Raw genomic sequence first — 23,514 nt, forward strand, 5'->3', positions numbered from 1 at the left:
ATTTCAGCTATGTATTGAAAGAACCCTTAAAGCCAAATACAGGATTATCTAAAAACAAAAGCAAAAACAAAAACAAACAATGTCTCAGGTTCTGAAGGCTGCCTTCATAGTAGTATGTCCTGTTAAGACCATGAGAAAGAGAACAAGAACCTCGGAGTCAGCTAACAATCCTTCCGTTACACATCTCTGTGCCTGTTAGTCATATTCTTGCCAACACTTAGTGGTTCTAACTTTTAAACAAGAATTTGGCACATTTACTTAGTAAATAATAGAGTCTTGTTAATTTTCCATTTTGCCACCCCTCCCTTTTGTGAACTGGCAGCATTGAAATAAATTATTTTTTTAAACCAGAATAACTAAAATTTGATTCTGGTGAGCACATAGTTGTTAAAATGATGTTTTAGGGAAGGTTAAAGGGATGGCAGTCTTGGGGGGAAATAAAAGATAGTATCTTGGGGTTGGGGATTTAGCTCAGTGGTAGAGTGGTAGCGCAAGGCCCTGGGTTCGGTCCCCAGCTCTGAAAAAAAGAAGAAGAAGAAGAAAAAAAAAAGATAGTATCTTTTTACACAGGAGTGTATTCCCTAAAAGTGTAAGATAAGCGAATGCCATTAATACATATGAGAAATAGGAATCTGACAAGTAAATAGATTTTGTGCAAGCATATAATAATATTAATATAAATGGATTATGTACATCACCGTTTTCTCAGGAAGTTCAATTTATTACTCATTTATTCAGTTCATTCATGACACCCAAAGTTGTCCTTTCACTTACACACACACACACACACACACACACACACACACACACACAGAGAGAGAGAGAGAGAGAGAGAGAGAGAGAGAGAGAGTGAATGAATATGGTGGTGTGTGTCTGTAATCCTAGTAGCACTCCTAAAACTTGTAAAAGTAGAGGCAGGATGATTACAGATTTGTCAGGGTTACACAGTGAGTTGCAGGCCAATATGGGCTATGTGCCCAAGACCCTGTCTCAAACAAACAAACAAACAAACAAACAAACAAACAAAAATGTCAAAAATTAATTTATATAAATAAGGAAACATTGCTTTTTTATAGATATTAATTCATACTCTATAGTTTCATTGGATTTTAAAGGTACTTTGATTTAGTTCTATATTATACTTTGAGTTTTTATTATTTAAGAAGTACTTATCTGCTGGGTAATGATGGTGTGCCTTTAATCCTCTCACTCAGAAGGCAAAGGCAGGTGGATCTGAGTTTGAAGCCAGCAGCAGCCTAGTCTGTAGACTGAGTTCTAGGATAGCCAGGGCTGTTATAGAGAAACCCTGTCTCGAAAAACCAAACCAACCAATCACACAAAAACCAAGAAACAAAAAAATACCCCCCCAATACTCCTCTATTGCATATCTAGTTTGTATTACATTTAGTTAAGGAAGTAACTGATATTGCTCTTCTGTTTCAGCTAAACCATTCACTTCTAAAGTGAAGCAAATGCGCTTACATAGAGAAGACTTCGAAATATTAAAGGTGATTGGTCGAGGAGCTTTTGGTGAGGTAAGAGACATTTTATATAATGTTTGTTAATCGTTTTCGAAGGCGTTTTATATAATGGTGAGAGATAATTTGCTTGCTGTTACAATTGATATGACTGACAAGAAAAGAGAATAATGTTGTGAATGAAACATTTTGCATGGAATTTTCTATGATGCTTCACTTTTTAATATGTACTAAATTTTGTTTCTGTTTTTCTTCTTGTGCCAAGGTCATACTATCTCATGCTACTTCATCTCCTAAGATTCTTGGTGCGTCTAGTAGTGTCTATTCTCCTGCTTCTGGTCTTGCCTCTCATTTACACACACACACACACACACACACACACACACACACACACACACAGAGAGAGAAAGAGAGAGGGAGAGGGAGAGGGAGAGGGAGAGAGAGAGAGAGAGAGAGAGAGAGAGAGAGAGAGAGAGAGTGTGTGCATGCTAGAGAGAAAGAGAGAAACAGATCAGAAATTTGGTCTAGGATTCCATTGAAACTGGAGATAAGATTTAAGTAATTGAAATTTTAAGACAGGAGTCAGCTAATCCATGGACACTATATTTCTCCTTTTAGTTAAGGTTTCATAAGTTTGTAGCTTTTTTTAGTTATAGAGGATTTCACATCTTTGAGCAGGTTTACACTACATGCACGGTATTCTTGAGGTTATTTTAATTAAAATGGCGTATTTTTCACTTTCTAAATGTTGAAAATACAAATCAGTAATAGTGGAGCCTCCCCTTGAGCTGGATCCTGATTTGGGCTGTCACTGAACTTCCTTTCCTCAGGCTCTACTCCATTTTTGTCCCTGCAGTTCTTTCAGACAGGAACAATTATGGATCAAAGTTTTTGACTGTGGGCTGGCAACCCATCCCTCCACCTGATGCCCTGTCTTTCTACTGGAGGCGGGCTCTACAAGTTCCCTCTCCCCACTGTAGGGCATTTCATCTAAGGTCCCTCCCTTTGAGTCCTGAGTGTCTCTCACCTCCCAGGTCTCTGTCTGGAGGTTGCCTGTTTCCATTCATTCTGCTGCCCCTCAGGGCTTCAATCCTGTTTCCCTCCCTTCCTCCCATACCTGATCACTTTCCTTTTTACCCTCCCTGTCCCTTCTCCCCCACGTGATTGCTTTCTTCTCCCTCCCAAGTAGGATTGAGGCATACTCACTTGGGCCCTTTGGCTTGTGTTAACCTTGAGATCTGCAGACTTATAAAATGATTCCCTCTTGGTTGTGTATTATCCTTTTTATGCATCAGTAGATTTGATGTGCTTTAAAAAATATGTGTGTATTTACTTTTTTTCATTTTTATTTATTTTTTTATTTTTGGATTTTTAGAGACAGGGTTTCTCTGTGTAGCCCTGGCTGGCCTCAAACTCAGTACCCACCTGCCTCTCTGCCTCCCGAGTACTAAGATTAAGGGCAAGTGCCACCACTGCCCAGCTGTTTTTTTCACCTATTTTTGACAGAGAACTTGGCCTGTAATTTTCTTCTAATACCTTCGTCAAATTTTGGGGAGCTTGGCTTTGCTGGTCCCATAAGAGGAGTGTTCCCTAAATGTTTCCCTACTTTCTGCAAGCTTCTGAAGTGCTTACTATCTTTCCTTATATGCTTTTCTGAAGCCTTTTGAGCATAGACTCTCTGTTACTGAGATAGTATATTTAATTTTTACAATGGATTTTTAAAAATGATGTGTCTGTTTTGTTGTGTTTCTACACCTCATATGACTTTTAGAACTTAGCATTGTATCGATCACTTACTGATTCATATGACCATTGGTTAATCTCATTTTTAAATTTGTCTTGCTAGGGAGTTGTCAGTTTTCTTTGCTTTTTAATTAGTTAACTTCTAGTCTCTTCAATTTTGCTGTTGTAGATTAATTCCTGCTGTTTAATATTTTATTTTTTTGTGGTATTAACTTGTTATTTATTCTCCTCATCTACTGAAGTAGATCATTTAAATTTTTTGATTTTTAGTTTTTCTTTTAAAATGTGCATTTGGGCTGCTTTCCTGCAAGCCGTGTCTGGAGCAGTGGATTTTGAGCTGTCCTGCATCCACTGTTGTTTGCTCCACGTTCCTGTGTGAGTTACACTTTCAGTTTGTTTGTTTTGTATCTGTGAATTTCAAACTTCATCACAGTTTCTAAATGCCTTGAGGATTCTCTGGTTACCTTTCTGCCATTGAATTGTAATGTGCTCAGAGCCCAGAAAGCTTATTTGTATGATCAGAATTTATTAGTTACTCAAATTCATTAATTTACTTATTTAAAATTTCCATTTTAACTTTTTGTTTTCTGTTGAGCTGCCATTTCTGAGAAAGGGGTTGGCTTATTTGTTTATTTCTTTCTTTCTTTTTTTTGGGGGGGGGCACATTCTTCTTTTTCTTCCTGATCTATTACTTCCTAGAAATTTTTATTTTTTCAGTTTTTGCTGATAACAAATACAGAGTTATTTTGTCTTCTTAACCATGAACTCTTGTATCATTAAAGAATGTTTTTGTTATCTCTGTGACATTCTTTTGACAAAGATTAGTCTGAATTAGTGGAATTTTTTTAACTGCTAGCACTTGCATTAAATACCTTGCTGGGTTCTTTTTAGTTTTTTTTTTTTTTTGGTAACCTTATAGAATATTTGCAACTAAGTGAAATATCAGTTCCTTGTTAGCCCTCTGCTATCCTAGATTTATGTGACCTGATTTTTAGTTCTGTATTAATAGAATTACCTACTGTAACTGCAGGCTTTTTCACCTGCACCCAAGTTCCCAAAATAACAACTCTGAGACTGAATCATTTTATGAATAAACGCCTAAGCCATAAACTAGGGTTTGTTCCCCAACTAGCTATTTTTCTAGTCTATGAGAGCCACATGGCTGGCTACCTCTCCCCAGATTCACATGTGTCTCCATCAGTCAGTCTCTTCCCAAGCCTGACTCCATCCCAGAATTCCTCTCTCCCTGCTGCAACTCCCACCCCTAGGCCATGAGCGCTTCTGTTGACAGGTGATGCTTCCATATGGCTTCTCCCTGCAGCTTACTATATCTTATTGTTTCAAGCTTCTCTTCTCGTCATTATACTTACACGATATAACCTTGTTTTTCTTTTCTCCTGTTCTTTCACCTTTATTATCTATTTATTTGTATGTGTCTCTGCTCTCTCTCTGTGCTTGTGCATTTATATATGTGTGTGTGGATGTACCATGGCATGCACGTGGAGGCCAGAGGGCAACTCATGGGAGTCACCTCTCTTTCCACCATGGGGCTTCTGGAATTGAACTGGGCCAGGCTTGGCAGCAAGCATCCTTTCCCACTGAGCTGTCGCCCTGGCTCCATGTCCTAGTTTCCACTAGCTGATAGTACTTATTCCTTTATGAGTAAAGCATATGTTTTTACTTATAATATCTTTGTTGAGTGCTAAGTTTCTTACGGTTTTTCTGGCTGTTCAGAATATTGCTGTGAGAAACATTCTTATTTACATCTTTGATGAGGTATAAGCATTTATTTGTGCTTAATATAAACTTAGGAGCAGATCCTGCATTCTGAGGTAGGCATAGTTAGCTTTAGTAGACAGTGTCAGATAATTTCCTAAGTGCTGAGTCATACTCAGACTCCCCGGAACAGGAGTCTGCCACTTAAGCCACTTTTGGTTGGTGTGTAGTGGTCATTGAGACTCCATTCTACATTTCCTGTTAAGTTTTAAAGTTCAGTAACTTTTCATCTCACTTCATATCATGTGGATATTCTTTGAATAAGTAAACATTTTGGGATTTTGGTGGTAGGAGTTGAATGTTATTGGTATATTCTGACTGTAAATGATTTTGTGGACATACAGCATTTGTACATAAGAAGTGCTTTGGCTTTTCCTGCCCTGGTACATCTTATATTGAAATAAAGTTCAGTAATTAGTGTTAGTAGAGCTTGTGAGGTCACGTGTTGCGCCTCACCTTCCTCCTTCCAAAGACCAGATCTCTTTGTTCACCTCTGGGCACTCAGGCCTCCTGGACTGTGAGCTTCAGGGGATTCTTGTCACCTTACATCTGGCTGTAGGAGCACCAGGACTACAGATTGCTGCCTAGCTCAACTTTACATGGGTCCTAGGGATTTGAACTCTGATCCTCATACTTGCATGGTTAGAACTTCACCCATTTAGCCCTGTCCTCAGCTCACTCTTTCTTTTTTTTTTTAAAGGTTTATTTATTTAATGTGTATGAGTACATTGTAGCTGACTTCAGACACACCAGAAGAGGGCACCAGATTCCATTACAGATGGTTGTGAGCCACCATGTGGTTGCTGGGAATTGAACTCAGGACCTCTGGAAGAGCAGTCAGTGCTCTTAACCTCTGAGCCATCTCTCCAGCCCACTCTTTGTTTCTTAAGGTCTTATTTTTTTTTTAACATTTTAGGTTATAGGTATTATATATAGTTTGTTAAATTTATTCCCAAGTATTGATGCTTTTTGATTTAGTGGGAAATGACTATAAAAATTTTATATTATGTTTCTGATACATAGATACAATTGATTTTTATATCTGACTTGTATTTCTTGATGTCACATTTTGGTTGTTTGCAAAGGCCAGTTTCTTTTTTTACTTACAGACTGTGCATTCCATTTCTTTTTCTTGACTTATGTCCCCTGCTTAGGTCACTAATGCAGAGTTGAACATGTGTCATGAGGCACACATGCTTACCCTCCGTTGGAATTTAGGAAAAAGGCTCTTTTTTTTCTTGGATTTGGGATTAAGGAATTTTTAGGATTTAAGGGTTCAGTATTCACTGTTAAATAAGATGTTAATTGTAGGTGCTTTGGTAGATGTGGCCTGTTTGATTAAAGAATGTGTTCTAATACTAGTTTCTGAGGTTTTAAAAATTTAATCATTAATCAGTGAGAGTAGAATCCATTGTTGGTGTTTTTGTTTTGTTTTTAACATGAATATCCAAAATTCCCAGCACTGTTTGTTGAAGAGACTAAGCTTTGCTCTCTCTGCAGAACATGAAATGCCTATCGCTACACGGTTTGTCACTGGTTCCTCAATTTCAATCTATCAGGCACTTACCTTGGCTAGTTTTATGTCACTTGACACAAACTAGAGCCATCTGAAAGGAGGGACCTCGACTGAGAAAATGCCTTCATTAGGACGTTTTCTTAATTAGTGATTGATTGGAGAGGGCCCAGCCCTCTGTGAGTGATGCTATCCCTGGCTGTTGATCCTGGGTTCTATGAGAAAGCAGGCTGTGTAAGTTTTACTGCTCTGAAGGGAAAGGGATCCTGGCAGTCGGGAGCCAAGGAACACTGTACAACAAAACCCATATAAGAGATTCATAGGCAAATGTGACTCTTAATTTTTCAAACCCTATTTTTAATGAAGATTCTTAAACAGTTTAATCTCTCTTGTCGCCCACCACCCACCAGAGGTAGTGGAAAAGAAAGGACACAGGGAAGTAGAGCTTTTTAGAAAGTTCTTTGGAGCAAGTCCTATCTATGTTGTTTGGAATTCGGCAGTTCAGTTCACAGGTTAGCAACGGCATATCAATCCACTCAAAAACACTTCATGGATACACCAGCAGCCAGGTCAGTAGAGTCGGGATAGCAAACACAAATCAGCAGGTGACATGACCTAGCAGAGACAGCCAGGCCTCAGCCTGGGATCTAGTCAGGAGGAGGAACACTAGGAGAAGTTCTAGGTTATGTCTCTCTAAGGAAAGCAAAGATCAGTGAAGACTGGAGACCACAACCATTGCACAGCTACCTGTACCAGCAAGCCAAGCTCTCCGTCACCCCATGGAGTCCTATTTATACCCTCCAAATATCACGTGCCCTCCACGTGCCTTGCCTCAGCACAGGTCTTGCCTTAGCATGTGCATCCAATCAGCTGGAGTCCTTGTAAGTGGCAAGAAACTGCAATACATCACCAGAAGTAATTTGATGCATTTTTTTTCTATTGAAAGACCCCCAGACTTGGGGAGACTCTCGCTCCAGTCACGGGTTGAGGTACCCCCAGGAAACACGAGAAGCCGGTCTTGATGTAATCAACAAGAGGCAGTTTTATTTACGAGATCTCAGGCTGACACGTATCTCACACAGGAGATTGAGTCAAGCCCCGAGCCTCTCTAGGCAGGAGCTTATATAGGGAAAACCAGGGGTTTCGTGTGAACACACATAATTGGCTAATACAAAGGGTGCACAGTTACTTTTGGCACGGAGTTACATCAACAAAGCATACGTGTAATCTAGCATCTCAGCAATGTGGGCAGGGCAACTCATCTCACTGCAGCAGGGGGATGACCCATCCTCAGGGAGTGAAGGAAGGGGAGGGGGTGGCTCCAGATGGCCAGTGTCCTTGGGAGTTGATAGTCGGGCCAGTGAGCCCTATCTCAAATTCTCTCAGGCATGTCTGGACTTTGTTCATGACTAACTTTTAGAAATTTTAACCCTTCACTATATAGTCCTGACAAATGCAACTCAACTACGAAATGTAAGGTAGACCGATATGTGCATGTTGTTAGCAAAGATTCCTTCATCACTGTCCTTTCATGTGTTTCTTTAGCAGAACATCTCCCTCCTGTGTTTGCTTAATGAAACACTTATATGAGTCTGCTTAGCCTTTCACACCTGTGTCCACTTTAACACACCGTTCCTTCATGTGTTTGCCCCAGCAGTACACCATCCAACCAACTTTCCAAAGAACCCTTAAGTTTCCACTTCAGGGAAGGCACAGGAGAGTGGCAGCCTCTGCTTAGGTGAGAAGCAGCAGGGAACTGAGCAGAAGGCAGGCTTTATATAGAGTTTCTTGATTTCTAGGGTGGGGATTGGTGGGATTTCAAGCCAAACCTGGGGAGTGGTAGATTTTTAGGCTCATGGATTGGTGGGTTTGGTAGATTTTCAAACCCAGAAGTGGGCTCAAACTTTTTCCAGTACAGCCTGAACAAGCCACCAGGAGCAAGCCAGTAAGCAGCCCCCTCCATGGCCTCTGCATCTGCTCCTGCCTCCCAGGTTTCTGCCCTGTGAGTTCTTGCCTTGGCTTCTTTGAGTGATAAGTGGAAGTGTAAGCCAGCTACGTTCTTTGTCCCCAGCTTGCTTTCTGGCCATGGTGTTCTGTCACAGCCACAGAAATCCTAACTCAAGCAGCTGTAGCTTGACCTAAAGCAAGGCACTGTGGTGCTGCAGCACTGCGTTTGTTGGAGAGCGTCTGTCCACGTCTGACGTGGGGGTGCTCACACTATCATTTCATTACAAAACAGAACTTTTCAACTTTAATGAAATTCTAATTACTGTTTACTTTCATGGATTGTGTTTTTGGTGTTGGTGTATAATTGATTTTTTCAACTATTAAAGCAATTCCTTGTATAGAGTCTGTTAGATTAGGATCATCTTTCAAGATGTTTTTCTCTTCAGTTAATCAGTATTTTGTTAGCTAGTTTTACCTCTATATTCATTTTTGTTTTTATCATTTTCAGGCATTCCTATTAGGGTTGTGGTAAGTTTAAGTAAAGAGTTGAAGAAGCGTTTTTGTTTTCCAGTGCTTTCTCTTTTTTAATGTTTGATGGAGTTTAATAATGCAGCTATCTGAACTTGGGTTTTTAAATGAACCCTTAATGGTTTTAGAGTTAGCTAGTTGTAGGATGATGTCACAGGTGAGGCAGGTATAGGATAGAAGGAGGCCTGTCATTGGAGGAGAAGGAAGGATGGGCGGGAGAGAAGTTTGAAGGAAGAGGAGGAGACTAGGAGAGAGAGGAAGAGACAGGGCGGAGGAGAGGGGCTGAGAAACCGTAGCAGGACAAGATGGCAGGTGATGTTAAGATTCTGCTCTGTTGTTCTTAATGTTCTCAGAGATGGATGGTACCGGGCATTGTATGTTTAAGTGGGCAATTATATCTTACCAATTGGGTCAAAGATTGTTGTGTTGTGTGTTCTTTTATGTGAGGGTTTGAGTGTAGGAAAGTGTGCGACTGGGCTGTGTTTCCACCAAGATACCTAGCAGATATCTGGGCACGGCGGTGCAGACCTAGCGGAATAAATGACATCCATACTTTTTTTATTTTTATATTTTTACAACAACAGCTAGTCAGCGTTTTCCGTTTCAGTTGTTAGCCTCAGTATGGCTTATTTTTCATGGATTATGTCTGCCAACATTTAAATTACCAGGTTGTCATGAGGTTGTTTATAATATTCTTTATTAATTTTGCTTTTTGTACTGTCTGAGGCAAGGTTCATAGTGCATGCTTAATTTTTCTTGAGTATTATTAGAGGTTTTTTTTTTTTTTTCTTTTTTTTCAGAGCTGGGGACCGAACCCAGGGCCTTACGCTTGCTAGGCAAGCGCTCTACCACTGAGCTAAATCCCCAACCCCATTATTAGAGGTTTTTAAATGTAATTAAATATCAAAGCTACCTTTATCCGTGTGAGTTGTCTCTCTGTGTGTATACACACACTCATGCATGTGTATGTTGTGTGTGCATTGCATGCCAGTGTGCATATATGCAGAGGCCAGAGCAGGAGCTGGGTTCCTTCTGTTGTTCTTTATTTATTGCCTTGAGATGCTCTATGGTCTCTCACAGAGCCGGAAGCTCGCCTTTGTGCTAAGTTTGCTGGCCAACTGGCACATGGATAGATGCACCTGCGTTTGCCCTACCTCGATGAGCGTTCATGCAGGTATAGCTGGGCTTTGACTTTTTCTAACCTGAGTGCTGGGGATTCAAACTCTGCTCCTCATGCCTGCATAGCAAGTTTGCTGACCCATGGAGCCATCTCTTGAGCTCCTGTCTAAAGCTTGGTCTTTTTAACTGAGCATCCGTTTTCACCTCTGTGATTCTTTTCTTTGGATTCAGTTTACTCACTTTTTTTCTACCTTTTCAAGGTAGAAACCTATATCTTTGCTTCTTTGTCATCCCAACTTAAACTCAGAAGCATAGATTTTGCTTTTAATGGTGATTAGGTTCATTCCAAAGTTTGTTTTTTGTTATCATTGATTTCAAAATTTTATTTAAATGTCTGTTTCAGAAGTGTTTTGATACAGTGAGATAAATACTTTTGACTTTTCTCCAATTTCAAAATTTATTTATGGTCAGAATGTGAACTGTTTCTAATGAACACTGCAAATGCCCTTAAAAAAAAATGTATGATAGCATTTACTTCTTCCTGTCTGTTACTAATGTCAGTGAGATTGAGATGGTCAGTACTATTATTAAGATCTTCCATAATTTGCTGACTGTTGTTTGGTTCTGTCAGTGACTAAGGGGTTGTCTATTTCTACCCCAGAGTTGTATATATTTCTCAATTTCGAAAGCTGTTCTTGTAGGAACACACTCATTCAGCACTCGGTAGCTGTGTCTCTCTGATGCTCGGCATTATGGCCTGTGTCAGGTGATGTTTCCTAGCTTGTACTCTGACTCCTCCTGTTAGCCGGCTTCCCTATGACTTGACTGCTTTCTCCTACAGTTGTATTTAAAGTGAATCTTTTGTGGGTGTATCTAGTTAGGTCTTGTATGTTTAATCCATTCTAATAATATCTGTACTTTTATTGGACTGTTTAGATTTTGAGTGTGAAAGTTAGAAAGGTAGAATTAGAATTAATTAATTGCACAGCTTACAGATGTGGTATTTTTCATACACTTCCTCCTATTATGCTGGTCATTGAAATGAGGTCTTGTACATGTTAGGCACCTCCAACTGAGCAGCAGTATCATCCCAAGTGTGATATTTTTATATGACCTAAGGTAGTAATGGAACTTACTACAAATAAAGAGATAGTTCACTAGTAAGTGTATATGTAGACACAATCAACATATATAGGCAACTACAGAAGATAGTAGAAGAGAAACAAGTATAATAAAAGTTAAGACTATTATTAGACAGTTGTATATATGTGTGTGTGTATATATGTATGTATATATGCTAATTATTTGAAAGGGTAGTTGCAAAGGTTGACTAGAAAGGCAAGCATTTCTAGAGCTGGGTATGGTAGCACATATTTGCCGTCTCAACTATTCAGGAGGCTGAGTCTGGCAAATTGCTTCTGCCTAGGAATTTTCCCTGAGTCTGGACAGTATAGCAGCAGCCTGCTCACCTTCAGAAGTGAACAAACACATAGGCCCACTCTGAGAAGAATCATTAGAAACTCATAGTAAGAGCAGTGATACGGCTACTATATCTGAAGCCTCAAGGATTAGCCTATGAAGAAGAAGTTCAGGACAGACTTGCATGCACATATTTTATTCTTTACTAAAGACAGCTTTAGCCAGTGTGGATGGAAAAATTCAATAGATGATTTAGAATACAGGAGAGCTATTTGGAAAAGTCCTTTTGTGCAGCAAATTAAAATTCATACCATATGCTAGGGCAGAATAAAAATAGATGAAAGATAACCCAGATATGGGTTAACCCATATCAATATGCAACTGCTTGAATAAATTGTGGTTAAGCACAGACCTTGCTGTGACACTCATAGCCAAACATTAGGTGGAGCTCAAGAAATTCTGTGGAAGAAGAGGAGGAAGAATTGTAGGAAACAGAGGGTCAAGGATACCACAAGAAATTGACCCACAGAATCAACTAACCAGGGCTCATATGGGTTTACAGAGTCTGAACTGACAATCAGGGAGCCTATATGGCTCTGACCTAGGCCTGCATGTTAGAGCTGTGTAGCTTGTTCTTCTTGTGGGAACAGGAGCGGTCTCTGACTCTTTTGCCTACTTTTGGGATTGTTTTCCTCCTCCTAGGTTGCTTCATTGAGCTCTACTATGAAGGGATGTATCTAGTCTTACAGTACCATGATATCCTATGTTTGGTTGGTATCCTGGGAGGCCTGCACTTTTTTGAAGAGAAATGGAGGAGTAGATCTGGGGGAGAGGGGTGACGGGGTGAGGGACTGGGAAGAGAGGAAGGATGGGAAATGGTGGTAGGCATGTAATATATGAGAGAAAAATTAAAAAAAACAGAACCAAAAAACCTTGCAGTAAGTAGAGAACGCTCTGGGATGCATCATGAAGTGGATACTATAACTCGTAGGAAATGTCATTGTTATTGCTACTTGTATTTTCATCAAGTAACATGGGAGGGTTAGGAGGGGTGTGTGTGTGAGCAGGACTGATAGTGACACTTATACATGGGATTTAACTTCTGTCTTGATTTTCCTTTTTTATTAAGTTGTTTTATTACTTTACACTTTAGTGGTTGTCCCATTGGTTCCCCTCCCACAGTTCCTCATCCCATTCCTCCTCCTCCTTGTCTCCACCAGGCTCCCTTCCCTGGGGCCTCAAGGCTCTGGAGGATTGATTAAGTGCATCTTCTTCCATTGTGGCCAGACCAGGCAGACCTCTGTTATATATATGTGTATATACTTAAGATTTTATATTCAAAAGTTCTAAATTAATTTTTAATTTTTTAATTTTATTGAAAATAGATTTTTTCATATAATATATTCTGATTACAATTCCCTTCCCCCAACTTTTCCAAGATCCTTTCCCTCTCCCCTTCTATCCAAATTCACACCTTTCTGATTCCAGTCAGAAAGCAAACAGACATCTAAAGAACATGATAAAGTAAAGTAAGTCAAACAAAACCAAACCAACTAGAAGAGAACAAATCAGACAGAAGGAAAACAGCCAGAGAACAAGCATGAGAACCAGACACAGGACACACAGGTTCATACACACAGGAACCCCCCCCCCCCCAAAAAAAAAAATCAAAACTAGAAACCATAAACATAGATGCAAAGGAATTGTAAAGTTAAAAAAAAGCCCTGACAAACATTATGAGTTACGGAGCCTCCAAAGGTGTTAGTGTTGGGCGTCTACTGTTGGGCTTGGGGCTTGCATTTAAGGTCGGTTTGCATCCCCAGTGAGACTGTGGTGGGGAGAACTAGTATTTCAGTTGCTAGTGTCTATCAAATGGAGATGACCTCTAGATTCCCTAGCCTGGATTGGAGCTGTGTCTACTTCTCCTCTTAGCACTCTTCTTAGTGGCTCACTTCTGGTGCAGCCTGTGCAGGCCCTGTGTATACTGCCATAGTCTTTGTGAGTTCAAGGTCTCACTCTGCATATTGTTCAGCTGTGGGTCTCTGTATTTGTTTCATCTACTGCCAGAAGAAGCTTCTCTGATGACAGCTGAGCAAGGCACTGAGCTATGAGTATCAGAATGTCATTAGGAATTGTATTATTGCTATTTTCCTTTAGCAGAACAATAGTATTTGGTTTTCTCCTAGGTTACTGGCCTAACTGGTCTCAGGTTCTTGGCCACCCAGGCAGTGTTGGGGATGGGTTCCATCCCATGGAGTAGGCCTTAAATCCAATTAGATGTTGGTTGGCAACCCCCACAAGTTTTGTGCCACTGTTGTACTAGTGCCTCTTTCAGGCAAGATAATCGTTGTAGATTAAAAAGTTGTGGCTGAGTTCGTGTTTACCTTTCTTCTTTGGTGGCGTGCAGGATACCTTTCAGTACCATGAACACTAGTCTTATAGGGTGAAGGTTCTAGGTGAGCACCAGCTCAGCTTCTCTATGGTCAGGGAATTGTGTAGGCGCTGCCTTCAGCAACAGAGCCTTACTGTCAGTTTGGGGAGAGCATCTAGAAGCCTTGGCAATAGCCTATTGCAAGATATTTGGTCAAACTGTGAACCAGGATTGTGTTATTTACTAGAAAAACCTGTTTTTAGTTGCTTAGCTTAGCCTTAGCACACACCCTTAATCCAAGAGCTTACTGCTTGAATATTGTAAACAGGATTAACTAAAGTCAACCATAGATCAAGAGGTGAAACAGGCAATCAGTAGACAGGAAGTAAACATAGGATTATTAAGGAAAAAAAGAGAGAGTAAGAGGGAGTCGAGAGGATGGAGTCTACAGGAAATAGAAGGGTGGAACATTTGGTTTGAGGAGGTGTTTTTTGAGATGGCATGGGAGAGGGGATTGCTTCTGGGACATCATCTGAGGAGGAAGGTCAGCTGGGTGCCTCCTCTACCTCTCTGAGCTATCGGGCTTTCACCAAGCATCTGGCTCCCAAGTCTTCAAAATGATAATATGGAATGATTGAGATTTTGTTAAAAAGCAAAGAATGGATTGGGGGTTCCCATGTGCCCCCTTTTGCTACCAACTCAATTAATTATATGTGACCCATTCCTGGCACTAGAAGCTTCATTTGGTGACTAGGGATGTCCACTTGGGGCTTTATAGCTCATTGGCAATTTCATTTACATCATCTTCATGCACTCATATTTAGGAAGTTTCTACTGCATTAGTTTCTCAGACTACCTCTCAAATGACCTTAGTTTTAGCTATCCCCAAGTTCCACCCCTTACCCCTACTTTCCTCCTCCTTCCCATTTGATCCTCTATTCCTGTCCTTGCCCCATCCATCTGTAACAGAATTATTTCCCCTTTCTAGGGAGATCCCCCCCACTCCCCATTCTCTTACTTTATCCCTCATCTCTGTGGCTGTACAGATTGTAGCTTGCTTATCAAAAACTTAATAGCTGACATCACAAAGAAGCAAATTTATACCATATTTGTCTTTCTGGGTTTGGATTATCTCATTCAGGCTGAATTTCCCCCTAGTTCCATTCATTTGCCTGCTGATTTCTTGAGTTCATTTTCTTAACAGCTGAGTAATACTCCATTGTGTAAATGTACCACATTTTCTGTCTCTCTCCATCCACTGGCAGATTATCTAGGCAGTTTCCAGTTTCTGACTGTTACGAATAGATTAGCAGTGGACACGGGTGAGCAAGTGTCTCTGTGATAAGTGAAGCATACTTTGGGTATGTATGCCCAAGAATGATTTAGCTGGATCTTGGGGTAGATAATTCCCATCTTTCTGAGGGACTGTCACACTGATTTCTACAGTGGCTATGAAGTTTGTACTCCCACCAGCAGTGGAGGAGTGTTTTCACTGCACATCCTCCCCAGCATGAGATGTCCTTTGTTTTATTGGTTGTAGCTATTCTGACTCTGTAAGATGACATTTCAGAGTAGTTTTGATTTGCATTTCCTTGATGACTAAGGGTGTTCTTTAAGTGCTTCTCAGCCATTTATAATTTCTCTTTTGAGAATTCTGTTTATATATGTGCTTCATTTTTAAAAATTGGGTTGTTTGTTTTCTAGATGTCCAGATTTTAAAATTCTTTATATATTTTCTTTTTTTTTATTTATTTATTTATTTATTTTTTATTAACTTGAGTATTTCTTATATACATTTCGAGTGTTATTCCCTTTCCCGGTTTCCGGGCAAACATCCCCCTCCCCCCTCCCCTTCCTTATGGGTGTTCCCCTCCCAACCCTCCCCCCATTGCCGCCCTCCCCCCATAGACTAGTTCACTGTGGGTTCAGTCTTAGCAGGACCCAGGGCTTCCCCTTCCACTGGTGCTCTTACTAGGATATTCATTGCTACCTATGGGGTCAGAGTCCAGGGTCAGTCCATGTATAGTCTTTAGGTAGTGGCTTAGTCCCTGGAAGCTCTGGTTGCTTGGCATTGTTGTACTTTTGGGGTCTCGAGCCCCTTCAAGCTCTTCCAGTTCTTTCTCTGATTCCTTCAATAGGGGACCTATTCTCAGTTCAGTGGTTTGCTGCTGGCATTCGCCTCTATATTTGCTGTATTCTGGCTGTGTCTCTCAGGAGCGATCTACATCCGGCTCCTGTCGGTCTGCACTTCTTTGCTTCATCCATCTTGTCTAATTGGGTGGCTGTATATGTATGGGCCACATGTGGGGCAGGCTCTGAATGGGTGTTCCTTCAGTCTCTGTTTTAATCTTTGCCTCTCTCTTCCCTGCCAAGGGTATTCTTTCTCCTCATTTAAAGAAGGAGTGAAGCATTCACATTTTGATCATCCGTCTTGAGTTTCGTTTGTTCTAGGGATCTAGGGTAATTCAAGCATTTGGGCTAATAGCCACTTATCAATGAGTGCATACCATGTATGTCTTTCTGTGATTGGGTTAGCTCACTCAGGATGATATTTTCCAGTTCCAACCATTTGCCTACGAATTTCATAAAGTGGTTGTTTTTGATAGCTGAGTAATATTCCATTGTGTAGATGTACCACATTTTCTGTATCCATTCCTCTGTTGAAGGGCATCTGGGTTCTTTCCAGCTTCTGGCTATTATAAATAAGGCTGCGATGAACATAGTGGAGCACGTGTCTCTTTTATATGTTGAGGCATCTTTTGGGTATATGCCCAAGAGAGGTATAGCTGGATCATCAGGCAGTTCAATGTCCAATTTTCTGAGGAACCTCCAGACTGATTTCCAGAATGGTTTTACCAGTCTGCAATCCCACCAACAATGGAGGAGTGTTCCTCTTTCTCCACATCCTCGCCAGCATCTGCTGTCACCTGAGTTTTTGATCTTAGCCAATCGCACTGGTGTGAGGTGAAATCTCAGGGTTGTTTTGATTTGCATTTCCCTTATGACTAAAGATGTTGAACATTTCTTTAGGTGTTTCTCAGCCATTCGGCATTCCTCAGCTGTGAATTCTTTGTTTAGCTCTGAACCCCATTTTTTAATAGGGTTATTTGTTTCCCTGCGGTCTAACTTCTTGAGTTCTTTGTATATTTTGGAAATAAGGCCTCTATCTGTTGTAGGATTGGTAAAGATCTTTTCCCAATCTGTTGGTTGCCGTTTTGTCCTAACCACAGTGTCCTTTGCCTTACAGAAGCTTTGCAGTTTTATGAGATCCCATTTGTCGATTCTTGATCTTAGAGCATAAGCCATTGGTGTTTTGTTCAGGAAATTTTTTCCAGTGCCCATGTGTTCCAGATGCTTCCCTAGTTTTTCTTCTATTAGTTTGAGTGTGTCTGGTTTGATGTGGAGGTCCTTGATCCACTTGGACTTAAGCTTTGTACAGGGTGATAAGGATGGATCGATCTGCATTCTTCTACATGTTGCCCTCCAGTTGAACCAGCACCATTTGCTGAAAATACTATCTTTTTTCCATTGGATGGTTTTGGCTCCTTTGTCAAAAATCAAGTGACCATAGGTGTGTGGGTTCATTTCTGGGTCTTCAATTCTATTCCATTGGTCTATCTGTCTGTCTCTGTACCAATACCATGCAGTTTTTATCACTATTGCTCTGTAATACTGCTTGAGTTCAGGGATAGTGATTCCCCCTGAAGTCCTTTTATTGTTGAGGATAGCTTTAGCTATCCTGGGTTTTTTGTTATTCCAGATGAATTTGCAAATTGTTCTGTCTAACTCTTTGAAGAATTGGATTGGTATTTTGATGGGGATTGCATTGAATCTGTAGATTGCTTTTGGTAAAATGGCCATTTTTACCATATTAATCCTGCCAATCCATGAGCATGGGAGATCTTTCCATCTTCTGAGGTCTTCTTCAATTTCTTTCCTCAGTGTCTTGAAGTTCTTATTGTACAGATCTTTTACTTGCTTGGTTAAAGTCACACCGAGGTACTTTATATTATTTGGGTCTATTATGAAGGGTGTCGTTTCCCTAATTTCTTTCTCGGCTTGTTTCTCTTTTGTATAGAGGAAGGCAACTGATTTATTTGAGTTAATTTTATACCCAGCCACTTTGCTGAAGTTGTTTATCAGCTTTAGTAGTTCTCTGGTGGAACTTTTGGGATCACTTAAATATACTATCATGTCATCTGCAAATAGTGATATTTTGACCTCTTCTTTTCCGATCTGTATCCCTTTGATCTCCTTTTGTTGTCTGATTGCTCTGGCTAGAACTTCAAGAACTATATTGAATAAGTAGGGAGAGAGTGGGCAGCCTTGTCTAGTCCCTGATTTTAGTGGGATTGCTTCAAGTTTCTCTCCATTTAGTTTAATGTTAGCAACTGGTTTGCTGTATATGGCTTTTACTATGTTTAGGTATGGGCCTTGAATTCCTATTCTTTCCAGGACTTTTATCATGAAGGGGTGTTGAATTTTGTCAAATGCTTTCTCAGCATCTAATGAAATGATCATGTGGTTCTGTTCTTTCAGTTTGTTTATATAATGGATCACGTTGATGGTTTTCCGTATATTAAACCATCCCTGCATGCCTGGGATGAAGCCTACTTGATCATGGTGGATGATTGTTTTGATGTGCTCTTGAATTCGGTTTGCCAGAATTTTATTGAGTATTTTTGCGTCGATATTCATAAGGGAAATTGGTCTGAAGTTCTCTTTCTTTGTTGTGTCTTTGTGTGGTTTAGGTATAAGAGTAATTGTGGCTTCATAGAAGGAATTCGGTAGGGCTCCATCTGTTTCAATTTTGTGGAATAGTTTGGATAATATTGGTATGAGGTCTTCTATGAAGGTTTGATAGAATTCTGCACTAAACCCGTCTGGACCTGGGCTCTTTTTGGTTGGGAGACCTTTAATGACTGCTTCTATTTCCTTAGGAGTTATGGGGTTGTTTAACTGGTTTATCTGTTCCTGATTTAACTTCGATACCTGGTATCTGTCTAGGAAATTGTCCATTTCCTGAAGATTTTCAAATTTTGTTGAATATAGGTTTTTATAGTAAGATCTGATGATTTTTTGAATTTCCTCCGAATCTGTAGTTATGTCTCCCTTTTCATTTCTGATTTTGTTAATTTGGACACACTCTCTGTGTCCTCTCGTTAGTCTGGCTAAGGGTTTATCTATCTTGTTGATTTTCTCAAAGAACCAACTTTTGGTTCTGTTGATTCTTTCTATGGTCCTTTTTGTTTCTACTTGGTTGATTTCAGCTCTGAGTTTGATTATTTCCTGCCTTCTACTCCTCCTGGGTGTATTTGCTTCTTTTTGTTCTAGAGCTTTTAGGTGTGCTGTCAAGCTGCTGACATATGCTCTTTCCTGTTTCTTTCTGCAGGCACTCAGCGCTATGAGTTTTCCTCTTAGCACAGCTTTCATTGTGTCCCCTTTATATATTTTCAATGTTAGTCCTTTATCAAATGTGTAGTTGGTAAAGTTCTGTAGGCTGCCACTTTGTCTGCATGATGGCATCTTTTGCCATCCAGAAGTTTCCAGTTCCATGTACTAACTGATGTCTTAGTGCCTGTGCTCTTGGTCTTCTGTGCAGAAAGCCTTCCCTGTGCCTGAGAGTGCAAGACTCTTCCCCAGCTCATTGTCTGTCACATTCAGTGACCGTGCTTTGTTGATGTCCTTGATCCATTTGGAGTTGCTGTCTTTGCAGGTGGCAAATTGGATCTACTCACATTTGTCTGCTTGCACCCATCCAGTTTGTCTAGCACTGTTTGTTAAAGATGCTGTCTTCCTTTCTTTAACCATTGTGTTTCTGGCTTCTTTATCAAAAATTAGATGTCCATAGGTGTGTGGATCTATTTCTAGGTCTTCAATTTAATTCCATTGATCAATGTGTCTGCTTTTGTGCCAATATATTACTATTGCTCTGTAGAACAATTTGAGATCAGGGATGATAACACCTCCAGCGGTCCTTTTGTTATCCAGGATTGTATATGTGTGTTTCCATATGAAGCTGAAAATGAAATTTGTACTTTCAAATTCTGTAAAGAATCATGTTAGAATTTTGATAGGGATAGTATTGAATCTTTAGATTACTTTTGGTAGGATGGCCATTTTTACTTCATTATTCCTACTGATCCATAAACATGATTTCTTCTGAGATCTTCTCCTCAGTATCCTAGAGGGTTTTTTTTTACTTGCTTGGTTATAATTTCCTCAAGATTTTTTTTTTTGAGGCTGTCGTGAAAGGTATTGTTTTTCTGATTGCTTTCTCAGTCCATTTGTCATTTGTATATATGAAGGCTACAATTTTTGTGTATTAGTTTTGTATCTTGATACTTTGCTGAAAGTGTTTATGAGCAGATAGAATTTTCAGGGCACTGATGTATAAAATCGTATCACCTACAAATACAGATCCTTTGACTCCTTCCTTTTCTATTTGTATCTCATTGTGTAAAACCACAATAACAGTTAGGACATATATCTCCACTCAGACAAACAACCGTGCTACAGTAGGTCTGAGGAATGCAGTAGAGCTGAAGGCAAGGACATCAAAATAGCTGTTTATGAACATGCTCGAGGCCCTTAAAGAAGACAGGACAAATCTGTATATGAAATCTATTAGAACACAAATGGTGTAGTGAATGAAAACTGTTGAAGTGAAAATGGAATCAATAAACAAGACCAAACTGAGGGAAATCTGGAAATGAAAATCCAGGAACTGAGACAGAGACCTCAGCGGTCAGTCTAACCAACAGAATGCAAGAGATAGAAGAGAGAATCTCAGGCATTGAAGACAAGATAGAAGAATGGATACCTTGGTCAAAAAAAATGTTAGATCTGAAAAAGTCCAGGCACAAAACATCCAGGAAATCTGGAACATTATGAAAAGACAAAATTTATGAATAATAGGAATAGAGGAAAGAGAAGAAACCCAGGTCTAAGGCACAGAAAATACTTTCAGTGAAATCATAGAAGAATTTCTTATTTCTTAAGTAAGGTGGTATTTGTCAGGGTACAAGAAGCATGCAGAACACCAGATAGACTGGACCAGAAAAGTTTCCCATGACATTTAATAATCAAAACATTAAACATATAGAACAAAGAAAGAGTATCACAAGTTTTTAAAAAGTCACAATAAATCTGAAATGTGTTCATCTAACAAGTTACCTTTAAACTTTATTAAGCACCATCTATGAAGACTCGTGGAGAAGTGGAACGCTCTCTCTTCTCTGCTGCCCTCACCGTGTGTGTGTGCGTGTGTGTGTGTCTGTTGATTTAATTAATCTCTGCCCAGTTTTCACCGCCTCGCCTGTGGGATTACAGATGTTTGTGATGTGTTGGATTTCTTCTCAGGCTTTCGTGGCAAGCCTGTGCCCAGTAGTCATCTCCGCAGCTCCTCTCCTTTTGGTATTAGGGATTGCGTCCTGGGTCTTGCGTATGCTAGGTCATTGCTCTCCCATTGCTCTGCATCATCGGACCTGTTTATATCTTTTACGTTTTCGACATGGTTTTCTTAAGTTACTGGGGCTGACTTTTTTTTTTTTTTTTTTTTTTTGGTTCTTTTTTTCGGAGCTGGGGACCGAACCCAGGGCCTTGCGCTTCCTAGGTAAGCGCTCTACCACTGAGCTAAATCCCCAGCCCCTGGGGCTGACTTTTTAAGTGCAGTGTATGGGCTATGCTAGCTTTGGACTTGTAGTCCTCCTGTCTGTACTACTGAATAGCTGGGGCTATAGGCTGCCTTTTCATTGCACCAGTCTCAGAAATCAGTAAGTAAGGCATATCAGTAAGTAAGCCAAGACCTAGAAATGTTTGTTTTTGAATGGAAAACCTTTTAATTGAAACAATTGCTTAGTACTCCATATTAAAATGATTGGTAGATTAAGGTAGTGTTCTTTAAAAAAGAGTAAAGGCTGGCTTTTACCAGAAGATTAGAAATTAGTCTATCAGTCAGCTTTGTTTCTAGTAGACCATCTACCTTCACTTTAAGTTACCCTATTGGAAGAGATGGTCTACAGTTAAGACATATCCAGCCAGTGTTAGAATTATTCTGTTACATGATCAGGCCTGGTACATCACCAGTACAGCTTCTATTTTAAAAATTTGTACCTATGCTACAGAAAACAACAGAGAGAGAGAGATGGGTATGGCTTTGCAAGCCCTGGAGATTTATTTCAGAAAGTACTTCATTTGATAGGGTGCCTACTATCTCTTCTTTTAACTCATTCCAAATCTAGAAAGCAACTACTTATTAAGAGGGACTGTGGACATATCTTCCTTGTTGGGAATTCCATTTTATTCTTAGGAAACATGAGGTCACATCTTTCTCACTCAGTCTTGCTCTGTAGCAATGTGCTGGTAGGGGAGTATTTGGAGCAGCAGGCACTGCTTAGAACACTACTGTGTATGAAAGTCCTTATTAGGAAATTTAAAAGTCCGCTTTGCTTTGTCAGCAGGCTGGATCTGTCCTAGGAGGAGGCTGAAGGATAGCTGGGGTTTAGAGTTATTTTCTGTAAAAAAGAACTCTGTTCCTTTCAAGATCAACTTGTGTGTATAAGGTGTTCAATCCAGAAACCCCATTAGTCATTGTGTAAGCACTTGAATATTATGAACTGGAAGAAACTGAGCTGAGAATAAAGCCAGGAGTTCTGGTATTCATCTTTAATTTCAGCCCATAGGAAGCCGAGGCAGGAGAGTTTGAGGACAGCTGACTCTACATTCTGAGACTATCTGTTAGTGGGGATGGTAGATGGGGATCAGGGGTTCCCATTTCCTTCACCATGTTAATTTAGCATGTCATATTTCAGTAAAAATGCTTGGAAATCTGGTTTGGGGGCTGTGTTAGGCCCAGACTTTTCCCAGGACCGGTGCATTATAACTAGGATGTACAGTTTTACTGTAGAGTAGCTACTTTCTCAGAAATACCTTTATCACCCAGCCTGTTTCCTAGGAGCGACTAACCTGTCATCAGTTGGTTGCCAACAGTATGTATGGCCTCTTGGCAGTTTGTTAATGTCCTGTTAGATACTTCAGCTTTGGGCTACAAGAAGTCAACATATACAAAAGAGGAGTTATCTGTCAGTCCATTCTTATAAATAAGCACTTTGATTTCTGCATTGGAAGGGGTGCTGTCACCAGAAAGTTTATCAGCTAGGAAGCGGTATAGCTCACCCTTGCTGTACTCACAAGTATCTTCCTACTTTCATCCTAAGGGATGTTGTAAACCATTGAAATGGTGCTCAGATGTGATGTAAATTACTGAGACTATGTACTGTATAAATAAAAAATGTTTATTTTTAGGTCATAGTTTGGAGGATAAAAATCTAAGATCTGTTCAGTTTGTGATAGTGACTTTTTTTTTTTTTGGATGTGTCATAGCATAGCAGAAAAGTGTAATGGAAAAATAACCATATGCAGAAAGCACCAGTGTGTGTGTGTGTGTGTTTGTGTGTGTGTGTGTGTGTGTGTGTGTGTGTGTGTGTGTAGTGGCGTAGCTGTATAGTAACCCACCCGAGGAGAGAAATAACTCTCTATAAGACCATCATTCATCCTTCCATAGGTGGAGCCCATTGTCTCAGAAGTCATAATGAGATATCATTTTATTTAGAAGGGCT

At 40.1% G+C, this 23,514-nt stretch overlaps 1 protein-coding gene across 28 annotated transcripts in view; it reads left to right on the top strand.

The window, feature by feature from the left end:
• Cdc42bpa (CDC42 binding protein kinase alpha) overlaps nt 1-23,514 on the top strand; it is a 220,323-nt gene that overhangs the window by 43,841 nt on the left and 152,968 nt on the right. For all 28 annotated transcript variants that reach the window (XR_015635049.1, XR_015635050.1, XR_015635051.1 and 25 more), the window contains exon 2: nt 1,444-1,535. Coding sequence is in view for 21 of the 28 variants with exons in the window: in XM_087579827.1 (XP_087435953.1) it covers nt 1,444-1,535 (92 nt within the window). In the remaining 7 variants the exon portion in view is untranslated. The remainder of the gene's footprint in view (nt 1-1,443; nt 1,536-23,514) is intronic.

Source organism: Rattus norvegicus, chromosome 13 (assembly GCF_021556685.1).
Source record: "Rattus norvegicus strain SHRSP/BbbUtx chromosome 13, alternate assembly SHRSP_T2T, whole genome shotgun sequence".
Classification (NCBI taxonomy): domain Eukaryota; kingdom Metazoa; phylum Chordata; class Mammalia; order Rodentia; family Muridae; genus Rattus; species Rattus norvegicus.